The sequence below is a fragment of the Aspergillus uvarum genome (assembly GCF_003184745.1).
Source record: "Aspergillus uvarum CBS 121591 unplaced genomic scaffold BO82scaffold_88, whole genome shotgun sequence".
Classification (NCBI taxonomy): Eukaryota; Fungi; Ascomycota; class Eurotiomycetes; order Eurotiales; family Aspergillaceae; genus Aspergillus; species Aspergillus uvarum.
In genome coordinates, this window is record NW_020291385.1 from 12,281 (window position 1) to 38,142 (window position 25,862).

Consider the following 25,862-nt stretch of genomic DNA (forward strand, 5'->3'; position numbering starts at 1 on the left):
TCTACTATTATAGATAAAAGAATAGTATAGTATATATTTGCTGTATAAAATTCTGGATATAACAAGTTTTAGTTTACTTTATATATAAAATAATATGTTTTTTTATAATTAAAGTTTTATTTTTAAGACTAGAATAGTCTAATATCTTTTTATAATATTTATATATTATTTTTAAAACACTATCTAAAGCTCTTACTATCTAAGTAAAGTAATTCCAGACCTTAGAAAAATATTTTATATTCTACTATATTTATTACTTTCTACCAAAATCAGTTTAAAGCTACTAAGTAATATAGTTATTAGCAGCTATACTAAAGTAAATTATATAATAATTATTATAATTAAAACAGATATAATTAAAAAAAAAGATATAGGATTTAGTAGTAGGACTGGTTACAGAAAATTAGAGTTAACCACAAACTTTATTATATATATAATATTCTATTAACTAATTAAAAAATTAGATATAATCTTATTAAAAAAAAACCGGACCGCTATTAAAAATATCTAAATAATTATTATAATATAATAATAAACAGATATTAGTAAACTGGAATATTTTAAGCAGAAAGTTATAAATAATTAATAGTAAGATTATAATCTTATAAAAGAAAAGAATCTTCTAGATTAAAAAGGGGATTAGAAATACCCTTATTTTATATTAATAGTTTATATTAATCTTATTATAAAAGAAGTTAACCTGTTTAAAAACAGTAAGAAATTAAAGCTAATTAGATTATAAAATAAATAAATAACCTATAGATAATCTATAGGTTAGATAGATTACCTGCTAAAAATCTATAGAATCTGTAGGTTATCTGCTAAAAACCCTTTTAATCTGTTTATATAGGCTAGAAAAAGCAGAGAGAGCAGAAAGAGCAAAAAAAACAGAAAAAATAGAAAAAACAGAAAAAGCAGAAAAAGCAGAAAAAGCAGAAAAAGTAGATAAATTAAATAAACTAAATAAACTAGATATCTTAGCTTTATACTTTAATATCTAAAAAGATTTATTAGTTAAATAAGGCCTATAGAATATATTATAAGTATATTCTACTAAACAATATAGATTTAAAGATACAAAAAACAAAATAATTATTTAATCTAATAATTTTATAGAATTGCTTATTCTATAAAATATATATTTACAGCTGTATATAAAAGGTATTTTACTAATAATATTAATATCTTAGTTTTAATACTTTTAATAGTTTTATTTATAAATAAAGTCAAAAGCTAGCTTTAGTATAAACCAGATTTTAGATATATTTTATATAGATATAATAATTTAAGAAGAAGAACTACTACTATAAAACCTTAATACTAATACAGAATAAAAAAATAAAAATAAGTTTGGATTACTTAAAAATTTTATATATTTTGGTATGGCCTAAAAAGGAACTTTATACTTAAATAGGTTCTTAGCGGGTAACCTGTAGGTTGACATATCCAACCCGCGGGTTGGCGGGTTCGGGTCTTGGGTCTAGTATTCAGACCCAACCCATGGGTACGGGTCCTGATGTTGGACCCAAACCCGACCCGTGGCGAGGCCTAGGTCAGACTAAGTGCAGCAAAAGTAAGTCCAAAGGAAAGAGCGATATCTTGTACGCCTGTCCCAGAGGAGGTGGCAAAATTATGGTTACTTATATACACCCGCCAAGTGCTGGCCGCAGTCCTTCATTTTCCAACCGTAGCCGGCGTCTTCGAGACAATTTGTTTTACCATTCTTTGACCGTTTTCCAGTCCACATCTATCTACCGAGCCAAAGTCCGCCTAGACCCTTCCGGGCATGCATCATGCCTGCAGTCTGGCAACCTAACATGGTCTTGAAGTCGTAGTGTGCTTTGGAACCCGCTGTAAGGGCAAGTGTCTTCGGCTGATCCCGCCTCCTGCCGGGGCCGCTAGATACCTAGGTACTACCTAGTGGGTATAGGTAGTTAATCCCCACACTCATCCAGATATTCATTGTAGGTCAGTCATCGGCTATCCTGTCCTTGCCATTAGCCACCTGTATGGCCCCTGGCAGCTGTATCGGCTGGACTAGGCAATGCATAAATTGAAGGTCAATGGCCAAGAAAACGAGTCCCCCATCCAGATCCGCCTGATTTGTCCGATCAAGGGAAGTACACACAGATTCCACTTCTACTTTGCTTTAAATTGTTAGGCAGTATTGGCTAAGGGCACAAGGCCCGCCCCGGGCATATTCATATAGGAGTTGGCTCGGTACTTATCGCGCGTCAACACCCGTTGTGTTTCAAGTCAACGGTGCGAGGTCCGTCCCGAATGTCGACAACCTGATTTCCGACGTGTAGCTATTACATGCTTACCACATGCGGAGGAGCCAGAGCTCCCACCGGTAATCGCGTTTTTGTATTGGTCACGGTTACATGGCGTTCGCACCCGCTCTGCTCCCGAGACTTTGAATAGCTGTCGTGGCTGTATATGTGCTGTGCGTGAGACATTGCGCAAGGTTCATATTGGCGGACAACATGTGCTTTAAGTAGACAGCTTGTTTGGGTTTGAACACTTCACACATCTGGCAAGGCTTCAAGGTTGACTCTTGTAGTAGAAGACGAAAGGGTATGCAGTGCAGTGCAGTGCCGTGCAATGCAGTGGTGCCAGTGGGAGGTACGACCGGATCGGGGAGGGTGGGGCATAAGGCCGAGTGTCTTGGAACGGTGGACGGACCCTGGATTACAACCCTCTTAGTCATCCCCTGAAACACACCTATTGTCCAGAATCGCCCGATATTCGCCTAGGTGGAGCCAGAGAATCTCACTCTGGGTATCGGTAAATGCTAGGTAGTGTATCTGCCAAGCTTGCTCCTGCCAATAACTGGTGTTTGATTTGTAGTAGAAATGGCTAGCGAAGAAGTTCAATTCCCGCGGAAGGACAGAGCCCTGGTCGAGAGGGATGGTCCGAGAACCATTTTCCCACGCAGTGTATTAGTACTGCGGTAATTGCTAGACACGACGGCTTTGCTCCAGCCAGAAGCCTTCGTTGCCGACTTTAGCCTTGTTGCGGGACGAGTAGTTCACGCCCGGGCTAAATCCCGTTCATTATATCTATTTCGTACGCCACCGAGAGAACTTGGCTGGGTCCATAAGGTAGGGCATAGACAGCACGACTGGTGCGGATAGCGCTTGCGGCCCAGAACATCTGAGGGCACCACCAGAGGCTAGCTATTGCCGCGCACTTTCATCGGCTTGACCCGATGGCCCCCCTAAAGAAGGAAGCCAGTGATTAAGCTGAGGCTATTTCAGGGCCGAAGTCTCTTTCAGTCCTTATCGTAAGACCGCCATCCAGAAAGAAGATCAAGAAAAGGGCCTCAATCTGTTAATCTTCTTTGGCCTAGGCCTTGGCCTGGCGATAAAGGTTAAGGTTGTTTCACAGTACTACAAGCGTAGCCTCCAATACTAGACTGACCGAGGAAGATACTAATAAAAAGATACTCGGCATATCCTTCTTTTTCTCGGCGGGTGAAGATTATAAAGGTAGGTGGCTGGCGAACCGGTGTTTCTACCTTCTAACCCTCAGTCTTCCACACGAATCTATTCTTTCTAGTTGTTATCATAGTATTTATTCTTAGTCAAGCATATCTAATTGTACTAATTATATTAGCTTTTTTATAAATATTTATAGCAGGACCTGCTATTCTTCTACTATATAAAAAAGTACTTTTATATCAATATTTTTAATAATTTAGAAATATATTATCAGCAAGTAGACTAAAAATATTACTATTTTAAATATCATTAAATAAAATACTGTTTTAAATAAACGTAAAAATAGTATTAAGAGCGTGGGATTTTACTATTTATTATATAATACTAATAAAGCTGAAGTAAAATATACTAAAACCTATACAACTAGTCAGTTTAAACTTGGCTAGAATGCTAAAGTAGAATTCTTTTTACGGAAGGGCTATTAGGGCGGCGGCCTGCAGTAAATACTACGTTTTTTTTATCTTCCTCAGCTGGCAGAGAGGCTGACAGGAATTTAAACTTATTATTTAGATTTTTAATTTAAAATATTTATTTTACTGCTAAGGGAGACTAGACTTTGGCTATTTATAGCTGGACTTTTAACTCTATTACTAAATAATATATTATCAAGTTATATAGCAGTAGAACTCTGGATAATAAGTATATTCTGAAGTAGGTAAGTAATAGTAGTATTTATAATATTTATAATCCATTCTACTATAATATTCTAAAGATTAATAGATTAATCAATTTTAGCTAGTACTAGTTGATATATTACTTCTACTGCTTTACTGGCACTATTAATATAAGTACTTATTTTTGATATTAAAAAAAATTAGGTTTGAGCTTTAATATCCTAACTTTTTAGATAGTTACTCTAAAAGACTTTTCTAGCAAAGGGTACCTGGATTTTACCGTTAGGTAGATAAAATCTAAGGTTACGGGACCACAGCCGTCGGCGGGCATGCAGTAGAAGCCAGATACCATCTGTGCATTCAGAAGCAGGAGACCCTTTTCCTTTCTGATCCTTTTTTCTCTAGTGGCTAGTTCTCTGTTTATCTCTCGCATTTGTTCCTGTTATCAGTTGGTTTGTAAACTATGAAGAGATTCCTCTCCGAACTGTCTATCAACATCGACAGCATCTTCAACTTCATCTGTCGAGGGTAAAGGTTCGAATGCAAATGCAGACAGTCAAGAATGCCACGCTGTACTTGCCGCTCCGGTCTGCTAGCTTTCCGGCTAGTCTTGTCAGAACCCTCCTTTGCCATTTATGGAAGAAATGAACAAAGGACATTGCTTATGCATGCGGGGATCCTGGAACTTCCACGTTGTCCTTTGTCTGCAGCCTGGGAACGAGCAGATAACAAGAGAGTATATAATCAAGGTCAGTGATTTCGATCACCCACGGTGTGCAGTCCCGATATGCAATTCGTAAGTAGTGAAGTACCTCTATTCGTTCTAGCAGCAGCAATACCGAATCGGTGATTCGGCATCCTTGAATCTTTTCCCGGGGCGTCAATTGATCCATGTGCACGGGTCCAAGGACAAGGACTTTAAGGCAGGCCAGGAACGGTTGCAGGCAATTTTTCAGCTGCTGCGAGGGGTTTATCCTGACGCTCCGCCTTTTCATGGGATCATCTCACGCGGGACCGAGACCTTCCCGATGCTGCGCTGTTACCGCGAAGCTGGCCCCGGGGACGAGCCTGAGAACATCACAATGTGACCGGAATGTATTTCTCTAAGTTCAAGCCCCTGGGCTACGCGAAAAAAACACCTATCCTGCACCTGTTGGTGCCTTGTGAGCATGGTAAGCACGAACAATGGAAGAAGAAAAGTGTGCCCGTGTCCAAGGTCCGGCTGCAGCCGAGTAATATTCCTGATTCTCACATCACCCTGGGCTCTGCTGCGGACGCAGATTATGTGGTGATGAAAGTGACGATATTCAGCCTGCAGTACATAATCACCATTTACGCTATGTGGTACGATGTCTTGTCTAATATCATTGATGCGCAGTTATATCACTGGTTACTGAGAAACAAGCGCCTCTACGGGATTTAGCTTCGTATAATCATCATCTAGCATTGTGCCCTAAATCAAAACTTTCCCTACTCTTTGCTTCCGGCCACCTTTGTAAGCCAGTTCCTCGGTCCTCCTTACCCATACTAAATCTTCAAGAACATAAACCACTTTTATGACAAATTTCGCTCTCGCAAAGTAGGCCCTTTGTCCTCGAGACCCCAACCCAACGTTCATTCTGATGGCAGTCTCATTGTTTGATTTCTTGCGAAGACGACTCAAATCGACAGGGGCCTCAGCTCGTTGTCCTCGACGTCAGATTGAGTGTCTCCGGTAAACTCGTCAACGGAATGCTCGTTAGTTTGCTCACGATTTCCTTGCTTGCGACCAGACTCTTTGCGGGTTGACTGCTTGCCATCGGATTGTTTGCCTTTGGACTGATTATCCGAGTCTTCTTCCTTGGAGTTTTCATCAATGAAATTCTCGTCGTCGGATTGCTTGCCGTTGGACTTCTCGCCATTGGATTTGTTGTCCGAATCCTCCTCATTGGAATTCTCGTCGTCGGATTGCTTGCCATTGGACTTCTTGCCATTGGATTCGCTATCAAAATCCTCCTCATGAGAGTCCTCGTCGTTGAATTCTTTGCCATCCGACTGCGCGTTCAAGGAGTTGTTTTCTGATTCCTCCTCATCAGTCTCCTCCTCATCAGGATTCTTGCTGCTGGATGATTTGCGGTTCGAGTGCTTGCCGCTGGACTTGATATTGGAGTCGCTGTCCTTGGGATCCTCGCCATTGGACTCTTCAGCGGCGGAGGTTTGGCTCTTAGAACCCTTGTGGATGGTCTGCTTGTGACTCGGTTGCTTGTTGTTTAATTCCTTGCTGTCGTTCACAAGCTCGCCGTCTTCTTGGTCTCCATGGGAGCTGTCGCCGGATTGCTCATTGTTGGTTTCGTCGCCATCGTTTTGCCGGGCAATCCGTTGGCTCCTGTTTCTGAAAAGCCTGGCATGGGATCGCCTGCTGATCGTTTGGTGGCCATCTTCTTTATCAGTGGATTGTTTGTTCTTTGAGTGCTTGACCCCTGACTGCTCGCCATCGGTTTGCTTGCCACTCGATCCCTTGTCGCCAGATTCCTTGTCACCGGAGTCCTTGTCAGCAGATTTACTTTTCTCAGCCTGCTGGTCTTTGGATAACGCCTCATCCAATTCCTTGTGATCATATTCCTTGTCATTGTATTCCTTGTCATCGTATTCCTTGTCATTGTATTCATTGTCATCGTATTCCTTGTCATCAGAATTCTTGCCTTTGGACTTCTTGTTGCTTCCTGAATCCTTGATCGGTGGGCTGCAAAAAGCAGGACATTCAGCTCCAATGCACCTTTTTTCCCCTGGGCCCGCCGCACCCCCTGCCAGGATACCCACCTCGCCACAAGGCGGCGCTGCAGCAACGCTATCAGGGACCGGAAAATTTGGGGGAAGAACGATGCCCACAACGCCTAGGGCCAAGGCCATCATGAGAAGGACAGGAGTATGAGGAGAGGGCTGAAATCGTGCCATGGTGGAGAAGAATTTGGAATCGCCGGTGCTTTGGGGTCGATCGAGGAAATAGCGATGATTCCAGTGATGCAGATAAAAACGCGTTGGAGAAGAAGCAGATAGGCTGCAGGTAGCTTGCCTTTTAACCTTCAACAATTAGGGGAAAGCTGCCCGATGATCTACCATATCGGAAGTAGGAAATGGCTTCCTGAGAAATGGAATCTCTTACCGACTTCCTATGAATGACACCATTGTATGAAGCCGAAAAAAATTCCCCCGCTCCCTCAACACAATTTATTGTTTGCTTCCATTTGGTAGGCCCGGTACCACTGGCCGGTTTAGCTAGTTTTACTACCAAAGGTTCCGGTGTCAACTTTGCCAATCACGCGAGATGGTCAGTTGCGGAAGTGTTTAGGAAATGCCTTTGTGATTTGGAACATACGACATCTACCACAAAGTGTCATCATCTTAAGGGAGAGTGTCGGCAGGCAATTCAACCATCCCACATGATCAGAGGAAGACCTGGAATTGACAGAGCTACTCTGCATCTTGTTTGTCACGTAGCAAGCGTTGGGGGCGGATGCTGCTTGATTGAGTCAGCATCGGAGGTGCTGGAATGCGCATACAACTAGCTCATTCCGCCCTCAATCTCTGGAAGGATACAATCTTTATAAGATGTGTGGATTGTGTGGAATGGGGTCAAAGCAGGTGGTTTGCTTTGTATCAATGACATGCATGATCTGACCTATTCCTTCAACAATCCTCGGAGGTTCGTCCGCCTACGCACCGGGATGCGTCACCACTGTGACAGCACCATGACGCTCTCTACAGTGCAGCCACCAACGAAAAGCTATCGATGCCGGGACCACCTACTAATCCAGATTCCGGCCAGTGAGTTGCCAGGTCCAGGATTCGCTTGGGCTCTGATGGGGGGCATTGGGGCTGGATCAAAATCCATATCAATGTCGTCAGCAGTGTTTGCCGCAGACACAGCGCCCACAACTTGAAGGGAAACAGCCAGAAGTCAAAGACCGGCTCCATCACGGCCTGTAGATCCTTATGTTGATACTTATGTGGGTTTGCTCCGACCGGCCATTGGCTATGACGCAATATCGCTGTCGGTCCCTGGCTGGCTCGACTCGTCGACGGCTAAGACGTGGGCGCTGCAATGCATAATGGTGCCATACCTTCAATCGAAGCTTTAGTGGAAGCAAAAAGTAAGGAGGGAAAGGTGAGTTGCATCGCCTTGGTTTCTCGAATAATGTTCTAAATCTGTAGGTAGGTTTGAGACGCCATCTTGCTTGGAGTTTGAGGAAAGGAAATCGATGTGATGCAGGTTGATATTCACTCTGACCCTCTGCAGGAATATTTAGTCTGATACTTACTGATACTTACCAGGTGACTGAACTCAGATGAGTCGGATGCAGACCACTGAGATTGATGCCGATAAGCGGGCGCCAGTCATATGTAGCCCTAAACTGCATTGGTAGATGACGTATATGTGCTCAGGGTGCTCAGGGGTACAGTACAGTACAATACAGAACGATACAACACCTCCTCTCTACCGAGTATTAACTGCGCTAGCCCGATGGAGTTAAACGTTGTCTTCCGCCTCCGACCGTGAATCGATTTCCTCCCTGATATCTTACGGAGATATGGATCTCTAATTCAATATCACGGGTGTAGATGCCGGGCACATCTGCATCTGCATTGGGTAGGCAGGTCATATCAATGCCAGTCACCAAGCGCAGGCGGGTGAGGAAGGCATGCATTCCGTGCCATCAGCGCAAGCGAAAATGCGACACCGTGTATCCTTGTGGGATGTGCTCCACCCACGGCTACAACTGCACCTACACCTACACCGACCACCGTCCTCGGCCACCAGCCCAGGGCACAAACCTCGAGCGTGACGATGAAACCCCCAACCGGGTTCAGATCGAGCCAGTTCCCTCGCCATCCCGAGGTCCCCTTCACGCCGTGGCTGGGGGGCCATCTCCCGGCATCTTTGACGAGCAAAAGTTTCGATACTCGGGGGCATCAGCGGCCATGGCATTCCCGCATATTCTGGGCGTGGCCCTGGGCTCCGAAAACCCCCCGAAGATGCGGTCGTTTGCTTACAACTTTGGCGTTCGCCCCGAAGAAGCATCCAACGCTCACGGCTTCCTGGGGGACCTCATCTCGGAGGAAGACCTTGGCTGCTTCTCGAGCATGTACTTCTCCGTACTGGGTCCCATCGGCGACGTGATTGACCCTACCACCTACACTCAGCGGTGCTGGGACTATTACCGTAGTTCCGGCAACAATCCAGTCGCCTTTGCTGCTGTGGCCGCCGGCGTGGCGGCCCTTGGATCCTTCCTATCCCCCAGAAGACACCCACGGGAGTCGGACCTGGTGCAATACGCCAAGGCTATTCTCGATGATCCTTCCTCCATGCGTCTGCATGGCATCGACCACATCGTTGCTTGGGGTATGCGAGTCTTTTATCTCCGAGCCACGACCCGGCCCAGTAATGCTTGGATCGCTTCGTGCACACAGATGCATCTCTGCGAGGCCATCGGCCTGCATGAGGAAGTCACCATTAAGAGGATGGCCTCCATGGCTAGCGCCGCCGTCCTCGGTCATAGTGCCGACCGTCTGCGCAGAATCTTCTGGGTCTCGTGGGCTGGGCATAACATCTTGTCATACGAGTACGATCTATCCTCGGTCGGATACCGGACCGTGACTTGCCAGCCCATCATCTCCGTGCCAGGGTCCGTGGCTGATCAGTTTGTACAACTCGCTCACATCATTCCTTCGCCCAATGCAGCGTTGAAGTACAACACACAGCCGTCTAGTTCCACACAGGAGCTATATTATCGCCTCAAAGTCCTGACTGAGTTCAAAGTGACACATCCGTTCCTGGTGGTGACGAAGGCGGATCTTGCGTTTTGCTTTTACCGACGGCTCTACCAACTCAAGACCCAGATACCGGACGAGATCATCAAACTCGTCATTGACAGTGGCAGCGCCGCAGTGGAGGCAGCTAAGAAGCAAGCTGACCAAGGTCATCTGTTCTGGAACGCGATTGGCAGCGTCTTCCAATACTGCTGCATCCTGTTGGCCATTGACACCCCGGTAGCTTTCCCCCACATTGACGGGGCATTTAAGGGCTTGGAGCACCTTGTCAAGGCTGCCGATACCGGACTGACGCGGGAAGCGTTGTCGATGGCGCGGCACCTCCTCGGCCTGACCATGACCAAGAAGCGAAAGGAACTGGCTCAGTTGGAAGCTGTCGAGGCAGGTTATGAGTTTGGTCACACACCGCCGACATGCGAGGCCAATCCTGCGATGCCAGACATGAGTTGGGAAATTGACTGGGACCAATTTTTCATTGAGCCATATTTGTCGATGCTCGGTCCTGACCTCCCTCTATGAAGACACCGATTGAGGGCGAAGTGCATACCTAGTACCGACTCACCCGAGTCACTCACAATTCCAGATTGTATAATGATATTATACATTACATTTTCATAGAGAACTTAAATGTAGACCCCGGGCGAATCATTGATGAAAATGACCATAGGCCACGCCGAATCTGCCCAGTTGGGTCGGCGGCGGGCTTAATTTGCGGCTATTGCGGAGTTGGCTTCCTTATAGCCGCACGAGCCAATCAGGAAGTGTTCTACATCCCCCTGCGCGCGGCCCAGCGCGGATCTTGTCGACGGGCTGAGGCACGGAGAAGAAGATAAATAGATGGAGGTATTCCATGTATCACCTGGAGAAAGAACTGATACTGTAACTTTCACAAACTTTGAACCTAACGAGCACCTCATTGAGCAAGAACACCGACAAGCAACCGGCTCCCTGACCACCATGCTCAAGTACGCCAACGACCAGCCCGCCGGCTTCACCAACACCATTGAAAGAGTCGCCATTGTTGGTGTAAGTAAACCTCAGAACCACATGCAGAGATACAGCACACCTGACCATGTTATTCAGGCTGGGGGTACGATTGGATCGCACATCGCCAAGGCGCTTTTGGCCACCGGAAAACACACTGTCACAGCAATCTCCCGTAAGGACAGCGACAACAAGCTTCCCGAGGGTGTCCAAGTCGCCTTGGTTGACTACGACGATGAGGCCACCATTGTTGCAGCCTTCAAAGGCCAGCAATTTTTGATCATCACCATGGCCCCAACTGCGCCCCGAGACACTCACAGCCAGCTTGTGCAGGCGGCTGCCAAGGCCGGCATTCCATACGTAATGCCCAACGGATACGCCGGCGACATTGAAAATATCGAGTTTGGCAAAGACACATTGCTGGGGCCTGTCGCCAAAGACAACAGGGACGAGATTGAGAGGCTGGGAATGCATTGGATCACAGTCTGCTGTGGATTCTGGTACGATTACAGCTTGGCGGGTGGAGAGGCGCGCTTTGGGTTCGATTTTGGCCACCGTTCCCTGACGGTCTATGGCGATGGCAATGTCGTGATCTCGACGTCAACATTATCGCAGGTGGGACGCGCCGTGGCTCAGCTGCTGAGCCTCAAGGAGCTTCCCGAGGATGAAAGTGACAACAGCCTTACTCTGTCTACATTCTCAAACAAGGGCGTGTACATCAAGAGCTTTGCGGTCAGCCAAAACGAGATGTTCGATAGCGTAAAGCGCGTGACCTCTACCATCGATACGGATTGGACAATTACTTACCAGGATACCAAGAGGCGGTACGAGGATGGCTTGATGCAGGTTAAACGGGGGAATATGTCGGGCTTTAGCAAGATGCTGTACGCTAGGGCTTTTTATCCACAGGATCCTGCTGATCTCTCGGCCAAGGTGCAGAATGAGCTGCTCGAATTGCCGGCTGAGACGCTGGACGAGGCTACCAAGGTAGGAATCGACATGGTCAAGGAGCTGCAGCTCCGAGTTCAGCGCATGGCAGCCTAAGGCAGAAGAAGAGTGGATGCTCTGAGATATGGGCTTCTGTAGTGTTGATGTGTGTCTATCACTCGGAGGACCCCAATCGACGCGTGGCTTCCTTTGCGTGGGATTCCGGTTCTATATTCCACAAATACCGGGCCCCGCCACGCTTGGTTTGCCTTGGTAACACGTCTTACCTTTGCTAAACTCGAAAGACATATTCGGATGAAGCTTGGTGTAAGGTTCCTAGTGTAAAGCATCCTAAAGAAATGCAAATAAAATCTTTACAACGTCGGGAAAATGGAGAATATTGCCATGAAACAATGATTTGTTCATTTAGTGATAGAGCCCCCTTGGTTTGGGGTCATTTCAACTTTTTTTTATTTTCTTGTTTTCAACATTTATCCTCGGAAAGGAAGATATAGAGAAATTCTACCTCCTCATCAGTATCTCAATCTTCTGCCAACCAACCCGACATTAGGCTCGAGTGTGGCAGGAAGGTTAAGTTTGCTCCAGACCTTATTTCTTGTCCTCGTATTCCTTAGGTGGTCGTGCCGGGCCTGCAGGCTGAGAGGTACCGGAAGTGTCGTAAGTTCCACGTCCCATTCTGACCAGGTTGAAAGGTAAGAGAGAGATAAGGCTGTGTTGCCGATGTTGGGACGGTGTCTAGTATGTGTTAGGCTTGCCTCTTTGGCTATTGAGGTTGAGATGCAGACTAAAGATCAGGATATTTGCGGGCTTATATAGTTTGCTTGCAGGGAACAAGGAAGGAAACAGATTACAATGCCACACATGCTTTTGACCAAGTAAAGAAGGAAGTTCCGGTTTTGTACAATGAATACTTACCAGCAGTACCGGGACCTAATTTGTACCAAGGGGATTGCGTTCTTTGTCAGACACGATAGTTCAAGGGATTCGACATGAACCACAGTGAGAACAAAGCATGGAGGACAGAGTCTATTTGATGCTCTTTGACCCATCATCATTCACAGCATTACAAAGAACTACACACAAAAGCATAAAAACAAGGGTCTGCAGGATATGGAGTCAAAAGCAGGGTATGCAATATTGACAATTCGGTCTACCTAATTCAAGGCCTAGCATCGATTGCTGTAGATGGCTTTTCCGAAAGGAAGAGAGAGGACAAAAAACATTGCACCGCCGACAATGAGAAATACTTATGAGAGTAAACCTATCGAACAGCCAAATTTATGGCAGTATGTCACAGTAATCAGTCTCCCCCCACGAGTAAGCCTTACAGGTGGTCTTGCACAATAATCAATGAGAAGTGCCAAGACAGGTGCTAAAAGTCCTGGCTTGAGAATTAGCAACCACATACGAGGAATCGCATTGGTTTTCCCCCTTCTGATTACTGACTCATGTCCGGCGGGACTCCCTGGCAGCCCTAAGAGTCACAACCCGGAACACCGCTAATTGGTACCGAGCCACCCCATGAGACAGTTGTGTGGAGCGACTAGGCAGAGTTCATGTCCCGACGAGCCACACCGGTGGCATTCCTGGCGAGATTGGCCTGGAAGAACTGGGTGAGCCTGGTGAAGGGGATGAGGTCGACGCGGTCGTAGAGGTCAACATGGCCGGCACCCGGAATCCAGAGAAGCTCTTTCGGTTGAGCGGCTCGGGCATAAGCATCCTCGCTGAACTCCCGGGAGTGAGCCTGGTCGCCGGAGATAAACAACAAGGGACGAGGAGAGATGGATTCAATGTCATTAAAAGGATAAAAGTTCATGAACTTGAGATTGCTGGTCAAAGTCGGGTGAGTGGTGAGCTCCGGAGTCGAACCGGCCGGGGTGAATTCACCACGAGAAGTCCGGTAGAAGTCATAAAACTCCCGTGCGACGGCTGGGGTGTCAGCGGTCAGCTCGTTGGGTGTACCGCTAGTGTATTGGGTCTGACTTGGGTCCTCCAACTCGGTCCAGCGATGTTGCGCGGCGTCGGCAATGATAGCCTGGCGCTGGGTGAGATTCTGGGAGTGCTGAAGACCATTCCGGTTGACAGAGCCCATGTCGTACATGCTCGCCGTCGCGATGGCTCGAATCCGCGGGTCAATCTTGGCTGCGCTGATGAGAAAACCACCACTGCCACAGACGCCCACTGCGCCGATGCGCTGGCGATCGATTGAGACCAGGTTCTGAGTGCCAAGGTAGTCGACCGCGGCGCTGAATGCTTCAGCATATAGGTCAGGCGAGACAGCATTGCGCGGCTCCCCGGAGCTTCCTCCCCAGAACTGATGATCAAGGGATAAAGTGACAAAGCCCTGCTCGGCGAGCTTGGTGGCATATAAATTAGCGCTCTGTTCCTTCACGGCACCCATCGGATGGCCAACGATAATGGCTGGTGCAGCGCCCCCATTCTCAGTGAGGTTGAGGGGAACGAAGAGATTCCCAGCCACAGTCATCTGGTATTGGTTCTTGAATGTAATGGGCCGGAGGGTAACGCTGTCACTCCGGTAGAAGTTGTCGGCACCATAGGACATGTTCTGAGCGGTTGCTGGTAGGGTATACAGCAAGGTTGGTAAAAGGCTCAGAGCGGCTGCAACTTTCATGGTGATTCCGTTAGCTTGAAGTTGAAGGTCCAAGAACGAGAAGATGAGTTGATATCTTTCAGGTAGGACAAAAGACAGGTTTGACCAGCATACTTATGTATCTACAGGTCGTTGCTCTACGCCATTGGCCTCGATTAGAAGACGTGTGTCCCCGGGTCTCTCATGCAAGTTGCTGACATGTGGGGCGACACTCATTCACGGAACCCTAACCATTCAGAGTCCCCAAAGCTTACAGTTCGAGGTCAGCTGCGACCTTGGCAAGGAACCCAGTGTTCGACCCGAAACAGATAAAAAGCCTGTTTGCATGGTCATTGCCATTTCCTGTGCCTCCTCCTTTTGACACTTTTCCAATTCACGATAAGCCACGATCCACGTACGCGGCTTCCTCCACCATCCAAGCCTTGATTAGATATGGCTCCTTACGTTTATACCGGGCCGGTCAACTGCGACCAGGACTTTGCTTTGACACCAGCAATCTGAGAGACAAGCTAGCCATTGTCACAGGAGGTCCTTCGTCCAAAGCCCTTTCCTGCTCCCAACCATGTCTGAACTCAGGAACGAACAGGGGCTAGTGGGCTAGGTGAAGCTTACGTGTGAGTGCTGGTTGCTGCAGGGTGAGAACAAGGCTGAAGTTTCTTTCACATCTTCCAGAGTCAATGAGTATCATCGACGTCAACATCAAGGGCCCCTTGTACACGGCCAAGTTGGCTTCGCACTACTTCATCCGTCAGAATGGCACCACACCCACCCGTGAGCAGGAGGATACCTGCCTGATTCTCATCGGGTCAGGAGCAGCCTTCCTGGACTGTCCCCGGGGACCGCAGTACAGCGCGAGTAAGTGGGGAATGCGAGGAATCATGCATTCGCTGCGGCGGACCACGTACTACTACGGATCGCGCGCCAACCTGATTTCTCCGTGGTAGGTTGCAGAGGCGTGCATGCTGTACATGGCGTCATGGCCTGTGCTAACATATGGCGCTAGAGTACGTTCGAACCAATATCCTATCGGACGAGGCGTTCGCCCACGTCTCCAATGTCGGGGTGCAATTCGCCACTACTGAAGATGCCGGGCAGTGTCTGTTGCGGGTGCTCAGTGACCCCACCGTCAACGGTCATTCGTTCTTCGTCACGGCGAGGAAGTGGGCAGCGAGGGGCTTCATGCACCTGGATTTGGAGGATTACCCGGGAAATGCGCTGCTTAGGGAGATCCAGACCGAGCAGATGCTGAGTGCGCCGGTGTCGGCGGGCTTGTTTGTGTAAATAGAAGTCTTTCCAGGGTCCTTGGGGAGCAATGAAGACGTATAGTTCACCATGGATACATTAATCATTGGTTTCTTGGGTCTCTTGGGAATGTCGATCCGTTGGGGGATGTCAGCATGTTTCATGATTACCATGGTAGAAGAAAATGAGTCCAAGTGGGGCTCTTGGCGTAAGCAAGCTGCATTAGCGTCGTACCTTGTCTCCAACCGAGATTCCACCGAATGCTGACTCTGGGATGCAGCCATAGGCCACGGTAATAGGGCACTACCTCTCAATACCCTCAATGCCTATCATCATTGCTTGGCCGACGGGACTGGAACCTTCTACCTTGCATCACTATCAGACACCCTCGAGGCTGTGCTCGCACAATACGCTACTGCTCCGAGTAGGAAAGATACTGGACACCTCAAAGGAGGCTGTGCTTTACTCTAAACTGGCCCTTTAATACTTGTGCTTGGCGGCGTCATGGCCCAGTGAGACGGCTTACGGTATCCGAAGTAAAATCCGAGCACATCGGCATTGACTAGCATCAACCACATCGTTTGTGTACAAAAAATACTGTTGCCTAAGCACTTTGATACATTGCCATGATTGTAAAGCAAGTGCGGTCTTGAGTAGAGTTCTGCAGTCACCAAGCCTTTCGGTGATATAGTTCTGATATCAGGCCCGATGCTTGAAAAGGGGGCTTGATGATGTGCGAAAGTCAGAGCCTCAATTCATTCTCAAATAATCATGTTCCATTGCCTTGTGGTCTTTTTGCTGTACTCCGTATTACTTATCCATCCGGCCATAGGTAAGTGAACCGTCGCAAACTTGCGTTTTTATAAGCCGGCTGACCTGACTAGGCCACTCAACACACACCCCCAGAGCAGAACGTGCAGCCCGAGTAAGAGATATTCACCTTCAGACTCCCTCGGAGGGTGCTCGGGTAGCAAAGGTATTGAACCTTACATTCGTCATTGACGTACATGATGTCAGGGTCCGGCTGCAGCTGGAGCCCAACCGTGCCATCATCTCGAAAGATGCCCATATTCATTATCTCGATGGCAGTGGAAGGCCTAAAGAGGTTGATTCCTTTGCCGATCACCAGGGAAGAGTCTTCTATGGCGATGCCTGGGTATCTTCCACGAACAGCTCGTGGCATCCAGCTGGCCGAGCCCGTGTGTATCTGATCCGTGATGGAGACAATCCGTTGTTTGAGGGGACTGTAAATCTGTTTAGTCGGTACTATGAGCTCAAAGCCGTCACCGCCGTCGATGGCTCGAACAATACCTCCATCACGCACGTGGAGATCACCGCGCCCGATGGAGTCCTGGACCAGTTGCGAGACTTACCTACACGTACAGTGCAGGATAGTCGCACTTTTAGGGATGTCACTGTCTCGGCAGCCGCAGGAGTCGTGACGCATGGCCGGGTTTCATCGCGCCAGTACATGGAAAATTTCGACGAGGTGCTCCAACACATTGGCAGCACTGCCGGATGTCCCACCTCGCGAAGGATTGCTCTCATTGGCCTGGCCACGGATTGCACCTTTCGAGATACCTTTGGGTCGAGTGAAGAAATGCGACGAGGACTCATCGGCATGGTCAATGCAGCTTCAGAAGTGTTTGAGCGGACTTTCAACATCTCCCTTGCCATCAGAAACCTCACCATCAATGACGAAGCCTGCCCTGAGCATGCTTCCGAGACCACGCCCTGGAACGTACAGTGTTCCGCTGGGGACATAGACTGGCGTCTCCGACAGTTTGCCTCCTGGAGAGAGACCCAAGACGAGACGAATGCCTACTGGACCTTGATGACAAACTGTCCAACCAACAATGTGGTGGGTGTGTCTCTGGTCGGGGGGCTGTGCAACCTCAATCAAGGTGCCAACGTCGTGGCGCGCACTTTGAATCAATGGCAGGTTTTTGCGTGAGTGTCCGAATTCTGCTTCTGTTCGTTGCTAGCCCGATTCAAACTGACGCTTCTTGGGTCTCCACAGCCACGAATCTGGGCATATGTTTGGAGCGATCCACGACTGCGAATCCCCGGCCTGCTCTTCGTCTCGCCAGCAATGCTGTCCCCTTTCCTCCTCCATATGCGACGCATCTGGTGCCTATCTGATGAACCCATCGTCATCTTCTCGACAGACCACATTCTCACCCTGCAGCATTGGGAACATATGTTCCTTGATCGGCAACCGACAGGTGCGAGCCTCGTGCCTTGCGGATGATAGCGACCGCAACCTAACTATGATCACAGCAGACGGGTGCGGAAATGGTATCGTCGAGGAAGGGGAGGAGTGCGACTGTGGTGGACATTGTGAGGAGGACGCATGCTGCGATGGGGTCACATGCCGCTTCAGGGAGGGGGCAGGCGCTCAGTGTCAGAGAGATAATGGAAGTCAATGTCAAGGCGACAGCTGTAACAATCAGCAGTCAGCACACTCTTGGTTCGACCGCTACCGGTCGCTGATAATTGGACTGGTTGCTGGAATCGGCGGAGGGTTGGTTCTTGGGTTGTTGATTGTCTTGATCTGGTCCTGCACTACTCCTCGTCATCGCGCGGGGTCCAGAAAGCGCGTGGCTGCGGCAGCCCAGGGGTAGTCTGCGTCGCACAGTTCAAAGCCAGAAGAAGTCTAATTAACAATATTCATTCCTGCGTTAGCTTTAGAGGTCGCAATGGCTTTGATCCTGAGCGCATGATGGTTTCCTTGTGTAGCTAGGTGGCTAGATGGCTCGGTGGCTTCCTTAGATGGCCATTGTAACCCTAACTGGTGCCAACGCAGTGCAGGAGCTTCTCTCTTTGCCCGCCACCAATTGGTGGACACGAGCAATTCGGGCGATCCCACGAGTAGCCAGCGCCATTTGCGCACGAATTCCTCGGTTGCCTCCCAGTTCCAGGGGTCCCATGGCGCTCCCCAGACCACCAGGGAGGCCCCCGTATTGTGGGTGTCCCAGAAGGCCATCAGATCCCGGCACAGTTCATCCTCGTCGAGCCGGTCTCCGGCGAGAATCATGACCTCGCGCATCTGCGGGAAGGGGAAGAAGTCCAGCCAGGGATGATGAGGCACGAGGCGCTGGATAGGAGTGGGCCGGAGACTTGGGGGGATTGGTGCCTCCGAAGAGCCCGGCAGCGACAAGTTGAAGATGGACAGAGCATCGTCCGGCTGCATCCAAGCGGGAGTCATGCCCACGGCGCGGATGTTCTCATTGATGGCGCGGTGGACATTCAGCCGGCGAAGACTGACTAAGTGCTCAATTTGAGGACTGCCCAGTCGAAAACTCTGCTGCGCAATTGCCTCAAACTGCTGCCGGAATTGCAGAGCGCCTTGAGGAACGAGGTTGCAATCCAGGTCGTTGTCATCGGGCTCATCTGCGGCATGCGACCGTGGGGAGTCCGTGGAGCGGGTGGTGGTGGTGGTGGTGGTGGTGGTGGTGGTGGTGGTGGTGGTGGTGGTGTTGCGGGCCTGGCCCAAGGCATCGAACGTAGACTCAGTAGTCTCGCGTGCTGATTGATTGCTTGCCGCTTCATGCCTGAGATCCCGTACAATGCAGGTGGTCAATAGATGATCATCAACGTATAGGGGAGGTGATACTGTACATACGATAGGCGCGTTGATTCAATCGATTCTGCAGGCGGCGACGTTTTGGTCGGTCGACCACCCCGGTCCAGTCATCTTCCGGGACCCAGAGATGGTTTTGCTGAGGCATCTGCGCCAGGGTGACAGGTGTATTGTTGGACATAATGAAGTCGACAACTATAGTTCATGGTCGCCGAAATTGACAACCTTAGAGGAAGGGAGGAGAGAAAGAAAGAGTCGTTCCCGGTTGCCTTATTACAGGTCGATAAGATGACTCGCTAACTGGCCGCTGCAATGGGTTGGATTTCCCTACCCGCCAACCATACTAGGTAATTTACCGTAATTTACAATTCAATTTTCATCGGGTCTTGTAGTTCACGGTCCTCAATTGCTCATTAGCTTACTTACTGCATACTCTTTTTTTTTTTTTTTTTTTTTTTTCTCAGATCGATTGCATCGAGCTTCCTCTACAGGTCTACGGGATTGTCATTCTGTATGCTCTCTTAGACCACCCCCCAAAGCACTACTCGTAGCGGTTCGGAATGGTGATCCTCGCCTCCGGAAATCGACTGGCAAGCTCATCCAAGATGATCGTCGCATCCACCGCATACACCCGTCGCGGATCCTCCGATGGAACCGGGCCGGCTACAATCATTGCTACCAGAGCTTCCGAGTCCGCATCGACCACCCACGTACCGATCAAATCATAATACGGAATGGACATTCTCACCTGGTAAGTGTGGACCGGGCCTATGAGGGGCGTCCGAAGTTCTCCATACTCGGTCACTCGAAAGGTCACTGGCTCAGACCAGAAATCCCAGAACAACCCAATCAACCGGCGGGTTTGGTAGTATGCGGTAGACGCTCTCCAGACCGGAACGGGCCACCGCGGCGTCACCACTGCATCCGGGGTCATGGCATGGTACCAGTAGTTGGTCCAGTGCTCCGGCTTGGGCCCCAGATTCACCAGGGCCCAGCCTTGCTCACGGCTCCAGAACCGGGAATCGGGCTCCGCCTCGTTGGCCCGGTCCGATGGAGGCCCGCCGATGTACTGGCCGGTCTCGACGCTATAGATCGCGCTGCAGCGAAAGACCGGCGCCTGTGGAGGGTGGTGATGCAAGAATGGCACGATGCTAGTCAGCCCGTAGTGGATGTCATCGATCGCAAGAATGCCCCCGATAATCCCATATCGCGTGGTCGCGGACGTTGGTCCAACGCAGTAGTAGGTACCAGGATAAGTGGTTGGAGGTGGCTCATACGTGGTTTCCGTTCCCTCCCTCATTGTTGATGCTCTAGAGGTGCAGAGGAGAGAGATTGGGTTAATGGTGTCGATGCGATGGGCGCATGGTATTCTACATAGACCATGGGGCTATTTATCTTTCTGGGCGAAGCGGAATACCTCTCAATCCTTTGTACACATTTACAGTTAGTAACTGGTGCTTTTCTCTTGCGTCGATAATATGGTTTGAAAGATCTCCTGGAGACTTACGAAGATATTGGTGGTGGTTATCCTTCCTGTTGATTGCAGTGTGGCTGGTGCGGGATGGCGGGCCCGTTGTGTGATGGTTGCAGAAATGACACCATTGGAGATACCCCCCAACTCTTATCACCCCTCAGAACCATATGGAAATGGCCATTGACCTGCTCTGGAAATCGCGTCAGGAAGCAATGGCGACAGGAGGGAGACCATTGACGTTTTGGTGTTTGTGTTGTTGTTATCGGCTGCAAGCTGTGCAGATATATAAGGAATGCATCATCCCGCCAGATCTCGACTACAACTCCATGTGTTCAAAGTTAGCACCCAACCATGCCCCCCCGATATCGTCGTGTTGCCGTGATTGGCACTGGTCCTTCGGGACTGTCCGCTGTCAAGGCTCTTCACGATGAAAACATGTTTGACACGATCCGGGTGTTTGAACGACGCGACCGTGTCGGGGGCATCTGGCACTACGATGCGGTGCCGGACCCCTTCCCTAGCCCTAACACTCTTCTCGATGTTTCCAACCCGGCACCCTCTGCTCTCCCTCAATTCACTCCTCCTCTGCCGGAAAATACGACTGCCCGCACAGGTATCTACTATCACCTCGACAGTAATGTTGGAGCCAAGGCCATGTCCTTCACCCACACTCCATTCCCCGAGGTCAACTCGGCCCTCTCCATCCGACAATTTGGACCCGCCAATGCCTCTCGTCCATTCCGCGTGGTGGCCAACTACATCGAGGATCTCTTCCAACCCTACCTCCAACTAGTCTCACTGCAGACGACGGTCGAACGAGTGGAGAAGATCGGCGAGGAATGGAGACTCACCCTGCGGAGAACCGGCCAGCTCTACCGCGGGGTCCCTCAGGACTACTGGTGGACCGAGACCTTCGATGCCGTGATCGTGGCCACGGGGCACTACAACGTCCCCAACATCCCCGAGATTCCCGGGCTGGCCGCCGCGTGGGAGGCGTATCCGCATGCCTTGGAGCACGCCAAGGCCTTCCGGAGTGCCAACGACTACGTCAACCAGCGCGTCCTGGTGGTGGGAGGCAATGTCTCCGCCGCAGACATCGTCACGGAAATCCACTCCCTCGTGGCAGGACCCCTGTATCTCAGCCAGCGAGGGTCCAACCCCGTCCTCGAACCCGCCTGGACACTTCCGAATGTCCAGCGTAAACCGACTATTGCGCACGTTTCGACCACCGAGCAAGGGATTACCGCGCACTTCACCGACGCCACCTCGCTGACTTTCGATAAAATCATCTTCGCCACCGGCTACCGAGCCTCCTACCCCTTTCTTACCCCAGACCCCGTGACCCCGAACAATCGGGTGGCAGGCTTCTACCAGCACATCTTCAGCATCGCCGACCCCTCGCTGGCGTTGGTGGGACAGGTCCGTGCGGCCATTAGTTTCCGCGTCTACGAGTATCAGGCCGTCGCGGTAGCACGCTACTTTGCCGGTCGGTCGAGGGACCTCCCGAGTAAATCGGAACAGGATCATTGGGAATTCAGGCGCTTGCAGAGTAAAGGAAATGGAGTTGCCTTCCATGAGATCAAACCAGATTTCAAGGAGTATTTTGACTTCTTGGTGGATCTGGCTGGGGAGGGAGCCGAACTACCCCCGTGGGAGGACCGGTGGGCTGAGGAGGCGTTTGAGATCCTGCAGGCCAAGGAGGCCTACTGGAAGAAGTTGAAGGCTGGGGAGAGCCAGAGTGTAGAGAGAGCAAAGCTGTAGATAGCAGGTTTACAATAGCATTGCGATCAAGATTTCGGCTATGAATAGGCGGATGGGAATGTATTTAAGACAATGTATTGCTTAGATCACTCGCCGCGCCATGTCTCAATCAAGAAACTTGTTATCCCCGGTGCTCATATTTTCTGTTAATCTACTGCACGTTCAAGCTCCAGTACATCCCCTAGACCGACTCCATGCTTCACGATACCGCAAGAACGGCAACCGCCCAGGCCGGCAGATTTACGGTAAAGCTGCCAGGACCCGACACAGTCGAGGTGGTAGGAGTGATAGACACGTCGTGCGGATAATTACTCACAAGCTCGCCGCCTGACAATAATTCCAGGGATCCCTTGGTGGTGCCCGCAACATTGACCGTCACATTCTGGGCCGTCGACCCGTAATTCGCCAGTTTCACATAGTAGACTTTCTCCTCGGACACAGAAGCGACCCAATAGACAGGTCCAAAGTCTGCAGAGCTTGTGACGGGGAGAATAGTGGTCCCCCGGTTGGTAGAGAATAGCTTCTGGACATAGAATGATGTCGAGCCGGTGATGGAATCGGGGCTAGAATCGAGACCGAAAAGATCGGGCTATTGCGCAAAGGAACAGAGTATCAGCCGCCGCTGTGGGTTCAGTGAATGAGGAAGAATGCATAGTACTTACCGACCACTCGGCCATGTCAAAATGCTCGAGCAAGGGCGCGAAACTCGCCATCTTGACCACGTCGCTGTTGCGTTCCAGACCTATCATGTACACGGCTTCGGCACAGCTGCCCTGCATGTAGCTCCAATAGGTGGTGCTCCCGTCATTGCCAGTCGTGCTGGCGTATTCCCCAACCAGAAGGGGATGGTCGCGAGAATAGTTGTCAAACTCGTTGAAAAGAGCGACAAAGGAGTCAGGCGAGAGATAGTGGTGGATATCGGTGTAGGCTCCAGTGGGCAATGTGGCTGGCAGGCAAGAGCTGGAGGTCGTTGAGGCAATAATAATCAAATCGGGATACTGGGCATGGATCGCATCGTAGATCGCCGTGAATCGGCTGGCGTAGGTGCTACATCCGCCTTGTACGTTGTCTTCATTGCCTACCTCGATATATTTCACTGGCCAGGGTTCCGTGCGGCCGTTCTTCGCCCGGAGCGCACCATATGTCGTCCCCGTAGAGCCAAGCACGTACTAGTCCCCAGAGTCAGTCGTTGGAGTAGAGTGAACTTCAATGTCAGCGACAAACCTCAAGCTCGTTGAGGATATCATCAATGTACGGGTCCAATGCCGAACCAGAGATGATACCTCCCCCTAGTGAAAGACCTGCCCAGACGGCAAGAACTGGCTCCATTCCCATGTCTTCACACCAGTAGAGATATTCGTCGAGGCCTGACAGCTGCATCAGCATAATATCCTCTGTGCAGTGCAGAGTGATTTACCCAGTGCATCGGTATTTGCGTAAGTCCAATCACCTGCAAGTCGTTAGATCTCCAACCGTGCGCGCATAGAACGAACGAGATGTTACATACCCTGGCGACCCGGTCGATTGACAACAGCGCCAATAGTCTCATTCCATTTCCACCGATTGCTGGGACTAGCTCCTTCACTGGACGGAGGTTAGGATTCAGTATCACAGAGTATCCTGTTTCGCGACCGTTGCACCTACAGGTTATTGCCTCCCGGAAAACGCAGGAAGGACGGCTTGATCTCAGCAAGGAAGCTGGCAACATCATTTCGCAGACCATTCTGTCTGCACAGCAACAACATGGGTTTGGTTAGACAGTGGTCGAGCTGGGGTGTCGAACTAATGTACATTGGGTAGACCTACCGTGACTTGTATGTGGGGGGGAAAAGCTGCACCAGGCCGAAGTTGAGAGACTTTCCCGCGGCCTTCGAAGCATCAAACCGCAACTGCCACTCATTGTCTGCATCGGCAGACTGACTCGACTTGAAGGTTGTCTCGTAGGCAGTGAATTTGCTGGAGGTACTTTTCACTGTGATGTTGTGGTCTGCATAGACGATCCCACTCGAGGTTCCCACGAGCCGGAGATTGACTGCCCCCGAGTAGGCACCTTTAATATAGAACGAGTTGGTATACGTGGTAGCCAACACGGGAACTCCATTGTAACCCGTGTTGGCAAATCCCACGTAGCCGGTGGCTCCGGAAGGAACCGTGACCTTGAGGGAGGAGGTGATTGCGTTGCTCACAGGATTGGAAGTGTCCTGTGTGATGTTGACATTGCCTACGGCGGCATAGGCAGTCAGCCCGGGGCTGGTGCCCTGGAACCCATTGTTGCGAAGCACCTGGCCATGGATTCCCCCATCGCCTATGTTCGAATTAGCTGGTTTACAGGCGACTCGGAGGGATAATAGATAGGTTTGACTGCAGCGTACCTGAGTTGTTGATATCCTGAGCGGGGATTTGAAAATTAGTATGTAGCCCGAACCCTTCGTAGAATATTATCACTGACTTCAAACATGATGCCGTAGAGTAAGGGGCTGGTTGCATTTCCACCAGTCTTCGACACAGTCAGGTCAATGGCCATTGCCTGACCCGCAAGCCAAGTCACGGCCCATGCCGACAGGGAAACAAGATGCATTATGGTGAAACAGAAGACTTCAGTGCGTTGCGTCTCACTCACCATCAAATCAAGTACTTTCGATGGGAGATTGCTGCTTATATTGACTCTGATCTTGGATGCTAAGCTGCCTCCTTCATGTGCCGCGACATGCGAGCGTGACTGACTCCATGCATGCGGACTTCTGAACAACCCGCATTATGGTCAGAGTCCACCGGGAAATTACTCAGGGAAGGGGTTGCAGAGCTGCAAGGTACTTCAAGGTACTTCAAGGTACTGCAAGTTACTGTCAGGGCATGGGTTGATGGAAGGTATGATTTATGTGATTTATGGAGAAATTAGATTGCTTGCCGGATAAGCGAGGATAGGGTGAGGGGACCTGCATATATAGACGGGGAAACAATGAGAACCCCCGCATTCTAGCCGGATAAATGCAGTCACTCATCGAGTAACGACCTGCCTTGATTTATTCTAACCATTATGTTTCCCTCTTCCCCTCACGCCAACCCCAGAGCTTAGCCGCAGAGTCAATTGCTCCCTCCCGTCTGAATCCTTACTCGTGACGAGGTCCTGCCCAAGGGACTGCCGCGTTAGGGCAAAGATATTTCCCCCGTTCAATCATACACGACCCCCTGCTCAGCAGCATCGTTGCCGATCGAAGCTTTGCATACAGTAATGTTTAGGTACCAAAGTTCGCATCATGCACGCAACTCGGCTCATAAACGATTAGTAGCATTATGTCAATAAGTAGTTGGCAACACCGCTATTTCTGAGTCA

At 49.7% G+C, this 25,862-nt stretch overlaps 10 protein-coding genes across 10 annotated transcripts; 5 read left to right on the top strand and 5 right to left on the bottom strand.

Moving 5' to 3' along the window:
• Positions 1-5,776: 5,776 nt before the first annotated feature.
• BO82DRAFT_426321 (uncharacterized protein) lies at positions 5,777-7,284 on the bottom strand (the record flags this gene model as incomplete). The annotated part of the gene is made up of 3 exons (XM_025640354.1): positions 5,777-6,839; positions 6,873-7,169; positions 7,260-7,284. Coding segments are annotated over 3 exons (1,385 nt in total), but the record flags the coding sequence as incomplete, so codon positions are not given.
• A 1,427-nt stretch (positions 7,285-8,711) lies between these two features.
• BO82DRAFT_359237 (fungal specific transcription factor domain-containing protein) lies at positions 8,712-10,482 on the top strand. Its single transcript, XM_025636524.1, has one exon. It carries the CDS (start codon positions 8,852-8,854, stop codon positions 10,442-10,444), a length of 1,593 nt encoding a protein of 530 aa, XP_025486483.1. The 5' UTR covers positions 8,712-8,851; the 3' UTR covers positions 10,445-10,482.
• A 344-nt stretch (positions 10,483-10,826) lies between these two features.
• BO82DRAFT_208400 (aromatic alcohol reductase) lies at positions 10,827-12,195 on the top strand. Its single transcript, XM_025630669.1, has 2 exons — positions 10,827-10,951; positions 11,009-12,195. The coding sequence occupies exons 1-2, from the start codon at positions 10,883-10,885 to the stop codon at positions 11,951-11,953; spliced, it is 1,014 nt and encodes a 337-aa protein (XP_025486484.1). The 5' UTR covers positions 10,827-10,882; the 3' UTR covers positions 11,954-12,195.
• An 828-nt stretch (positions 12,196-13,023) lies between these two features.
• On the bottom strand, positions 13,024-14,515 carry BO82DRAFT_426325 (alpha/beta hydrolase). Its single transcript, XM_025640355.1, has one exon. It carries the CDS (start codon positions 14,487-14,489, stop codon positions 13,401-13,403), a length of 1,089 nt encoding a protein of 362 aa, XP_025486485.1. The 5' UTR covers positions 14,490-14,515; the 3' UTR covers positions 13,024-13,400.
• A 396-nt stretch (positions 14,516-14,911) lies between these two features.
• BO82DRAFT_426327 (putative short chain dehydrogenase/reductase) lies at positions 14,912-15,749 on the top strand (the record flags this gene model as incomplete). The annotated part of the gene is given in 3 exon segments (XM_025640356.1): positions 14,912-15,408; positions 15,422-15,423; positions 15,472-15,749. The coding sequence occupies 3 exon segments, from the start codon at positions 15,146-15,148 to the stop codon at positions 15,747-15,749; spliced, it is 543 nt and encodes a 180-aa protein (XP_025486486.1). The 5' UTR covers positions 14,912-15,145.
• Positions 15,750-16,472: 723 nt separating this feature from the next.
• Positions 16,473-18,403, top strand: BO82DRAFT_396222 (zincin). Its single transcript, XM_025638828.1, has 4 exons — positions 16,473-16,542; positions 16,617-16,635; positions 16,728-17,660; positions 17,731-18,403. Exons 1-4 carry the CDS (start codon positions 16,482-16,484, stop codon positions 18,332-18,334), a joined length of 1,617 nt encoding a protein of 538 aa, XP_025486487.1. The 5' UTR covers positions 16,473-16,481; the 3' UTR covers positions 18,335-18,403.
• BO82DRAFT_426346 (uncharacterized protein) lies at positions 18,044-19,562 on the bottom strand. The gene is made up of 2 exons (XM_025640357.1): positions 19,332-19,562; positions 18,044-19,249 (listed from the first exon to the last, which is right to left on the bottom strand). The coding sequence occupies exons 1-2, from the start codon at positions 19,472-19,474 to the stop codon at positions 18,367-18,369; spliced, it is 1,026 nt and encodes a 341-aa protein (XP_025486488.1). The 5' UTR covers positions 19,475-19,562; the 3' UTR covers positions 18,044-18,366.
• Positions 19,563-19,834: 272 nt separating this feature from the next.
• BO82DRAFT_407234 (uncharacterized protein) lies at positions 19,835-20,593 on the bottom strand (the record flags this gene model as incomplete). Its single annotated transcript, XM_025639622.1, has 1 exon — positions 19,835-20,593. The coding sequence occupies one exon, from the start codon at positions 20,591-20,593 to the stop codon at positions 19,835-19,837; it is 759 nt and encodes a 252-aa protein (XP_025486489.1).
• A 525-nt stretch (positions 20,594-21,118) lies between these two features.
• BO82DRAFT_426358 (FAD/NAD(P)-binding domain-containing protein) lies at positions 21,119-22,528 on the top strand (the record flags this gene model as incomplete). The annotated part of the gene is made up of 1 exon (XM_025640358.1): positions 21,119-22,528. One exon carries the CDS (start codon positions 21,119-21,121, stop codon positions 22,526-22,528), a length of 1,410 nt encoding a protein of 469 aa, XP_025486490.1.
• A 101-nt stretch (positions 22,529-22,629) lies between these two features.
• BO82DRAFT_426367 (glycoside hydrolase) lies at positions 22,630-25,124 on the bottom strand. The gene is made up of 8 exons (XM_025640359.1): positions 24,974-25,124; positions 24,341-24,848; positions 24,173-24,256; positions 24,036-24,112; positions 23,946-23,978; positions 23,753-23,895; positions 23,191-23,697; positions 22,630-23,117 (listed from the first exon to the last, which is right to left on the bottom strand). Exons 1-8 carry the CDS (start codon positions 25,104-25,106, stop codon positions 22,728-22,730), a joined length of 1,875 nt encoding a protein of 624 aa, XP_025486491.1. The 5' UTR covers positions 25,107-25,124; the 3' UTR covers positions 22,630-22,727.
• Positions 25,125-25,862: the final 738 nt, after the last annotated feature.

What these genes read in the sequence shown, in the direction of transcription:
- BO82DRAFT_426346 (XM_025640357.1), bottom strand. Translation starts at nt 19,474, where the DNA reads ATGTCCAACAATACACCTGTCACCCTGGCGCAGATGCCTCAGCAAAAC. An exon ending in AATCAACGCGCCTATCGTAT is followed by an intron (nt 19,250 to 19,331) that starts GTACAGTATCAC and finishes TGAAGCGGCAAG; the next exon opens with CAATCAATCAGCACGCGAGA.
- BO82DRAFT_426325 (XM_025640355.1), bottom strand. Translation starts at nt 14,489, where the DNA reads ATGAAAGTTGCAGCCGCTCTGAGCCTTTTACCAACCTTGCTGTATACC.
- BO82DRAFT_208400 (XM_025630669.1), top strand. Translation starts at nt 10,883, where the DNA reads ATGCTCAAGTACGCCAACGACCAGCCCGCCGGCTTCACCAACACCATT. An exon ending in AAAGAGTCGCCATTGTTGGT is followed by an intron (nt 10,952 to 11,008) that starts GTAAGTAAACCT and finishes CATGTTATTCAG; the next exon opens with GCTGGGGGTACGATTGGATC.
- BO82DRAFT_426367 (XM_025640359.1), bottom strand. Translation starts at nt 25,106, where the DNA reads ATGCATCTTGTTTCCCTGTCGGCATGGGCCGTGACTTGGCTTGCGGGT. An exon ending in CGGCATCATGTTTGAAGTCA is followed by an intron (nt 24,849 to 24,973) that starts GTGATAATATTC and finishes CCTGTAAACCAG; the next exon opens with CTAATTCGAACATAGGCGAT. An exon ending in CAATCGACCGGGTCGCCAGG is followed by an intron (nt 23,979 to 24,035) that starts GTATGTAACATC and finishes AACGACTTGCAG; the next exon opens with GTGATTGGACTTACGCAAAT.
- BO82DRAFT_359237 (XM_025636524.1), top strand. Translation starts at nt 8,852, where the DNA reads ATGTGCTCCACCCACGGCTACAACTGCACCTACACCTACACCGACCAC.
- BO82DRAFT_396222 (XM_025638828.1), top strand. Translation starts at nt 16,482, where the DNA reads ATGTTCCATTGCCTTGTGGTCTTTTTGCTGTACTCCGTATTACTTATC. An exon ending in AATCAATGGCAGGTTTTTGC is followed by an intron (nt 17,661 to 17,730) that starts GTGAGTGTCCGA and finishes GGGTCTCCACAG; the next exon opens with CCACGAATCTGGGCATATGT.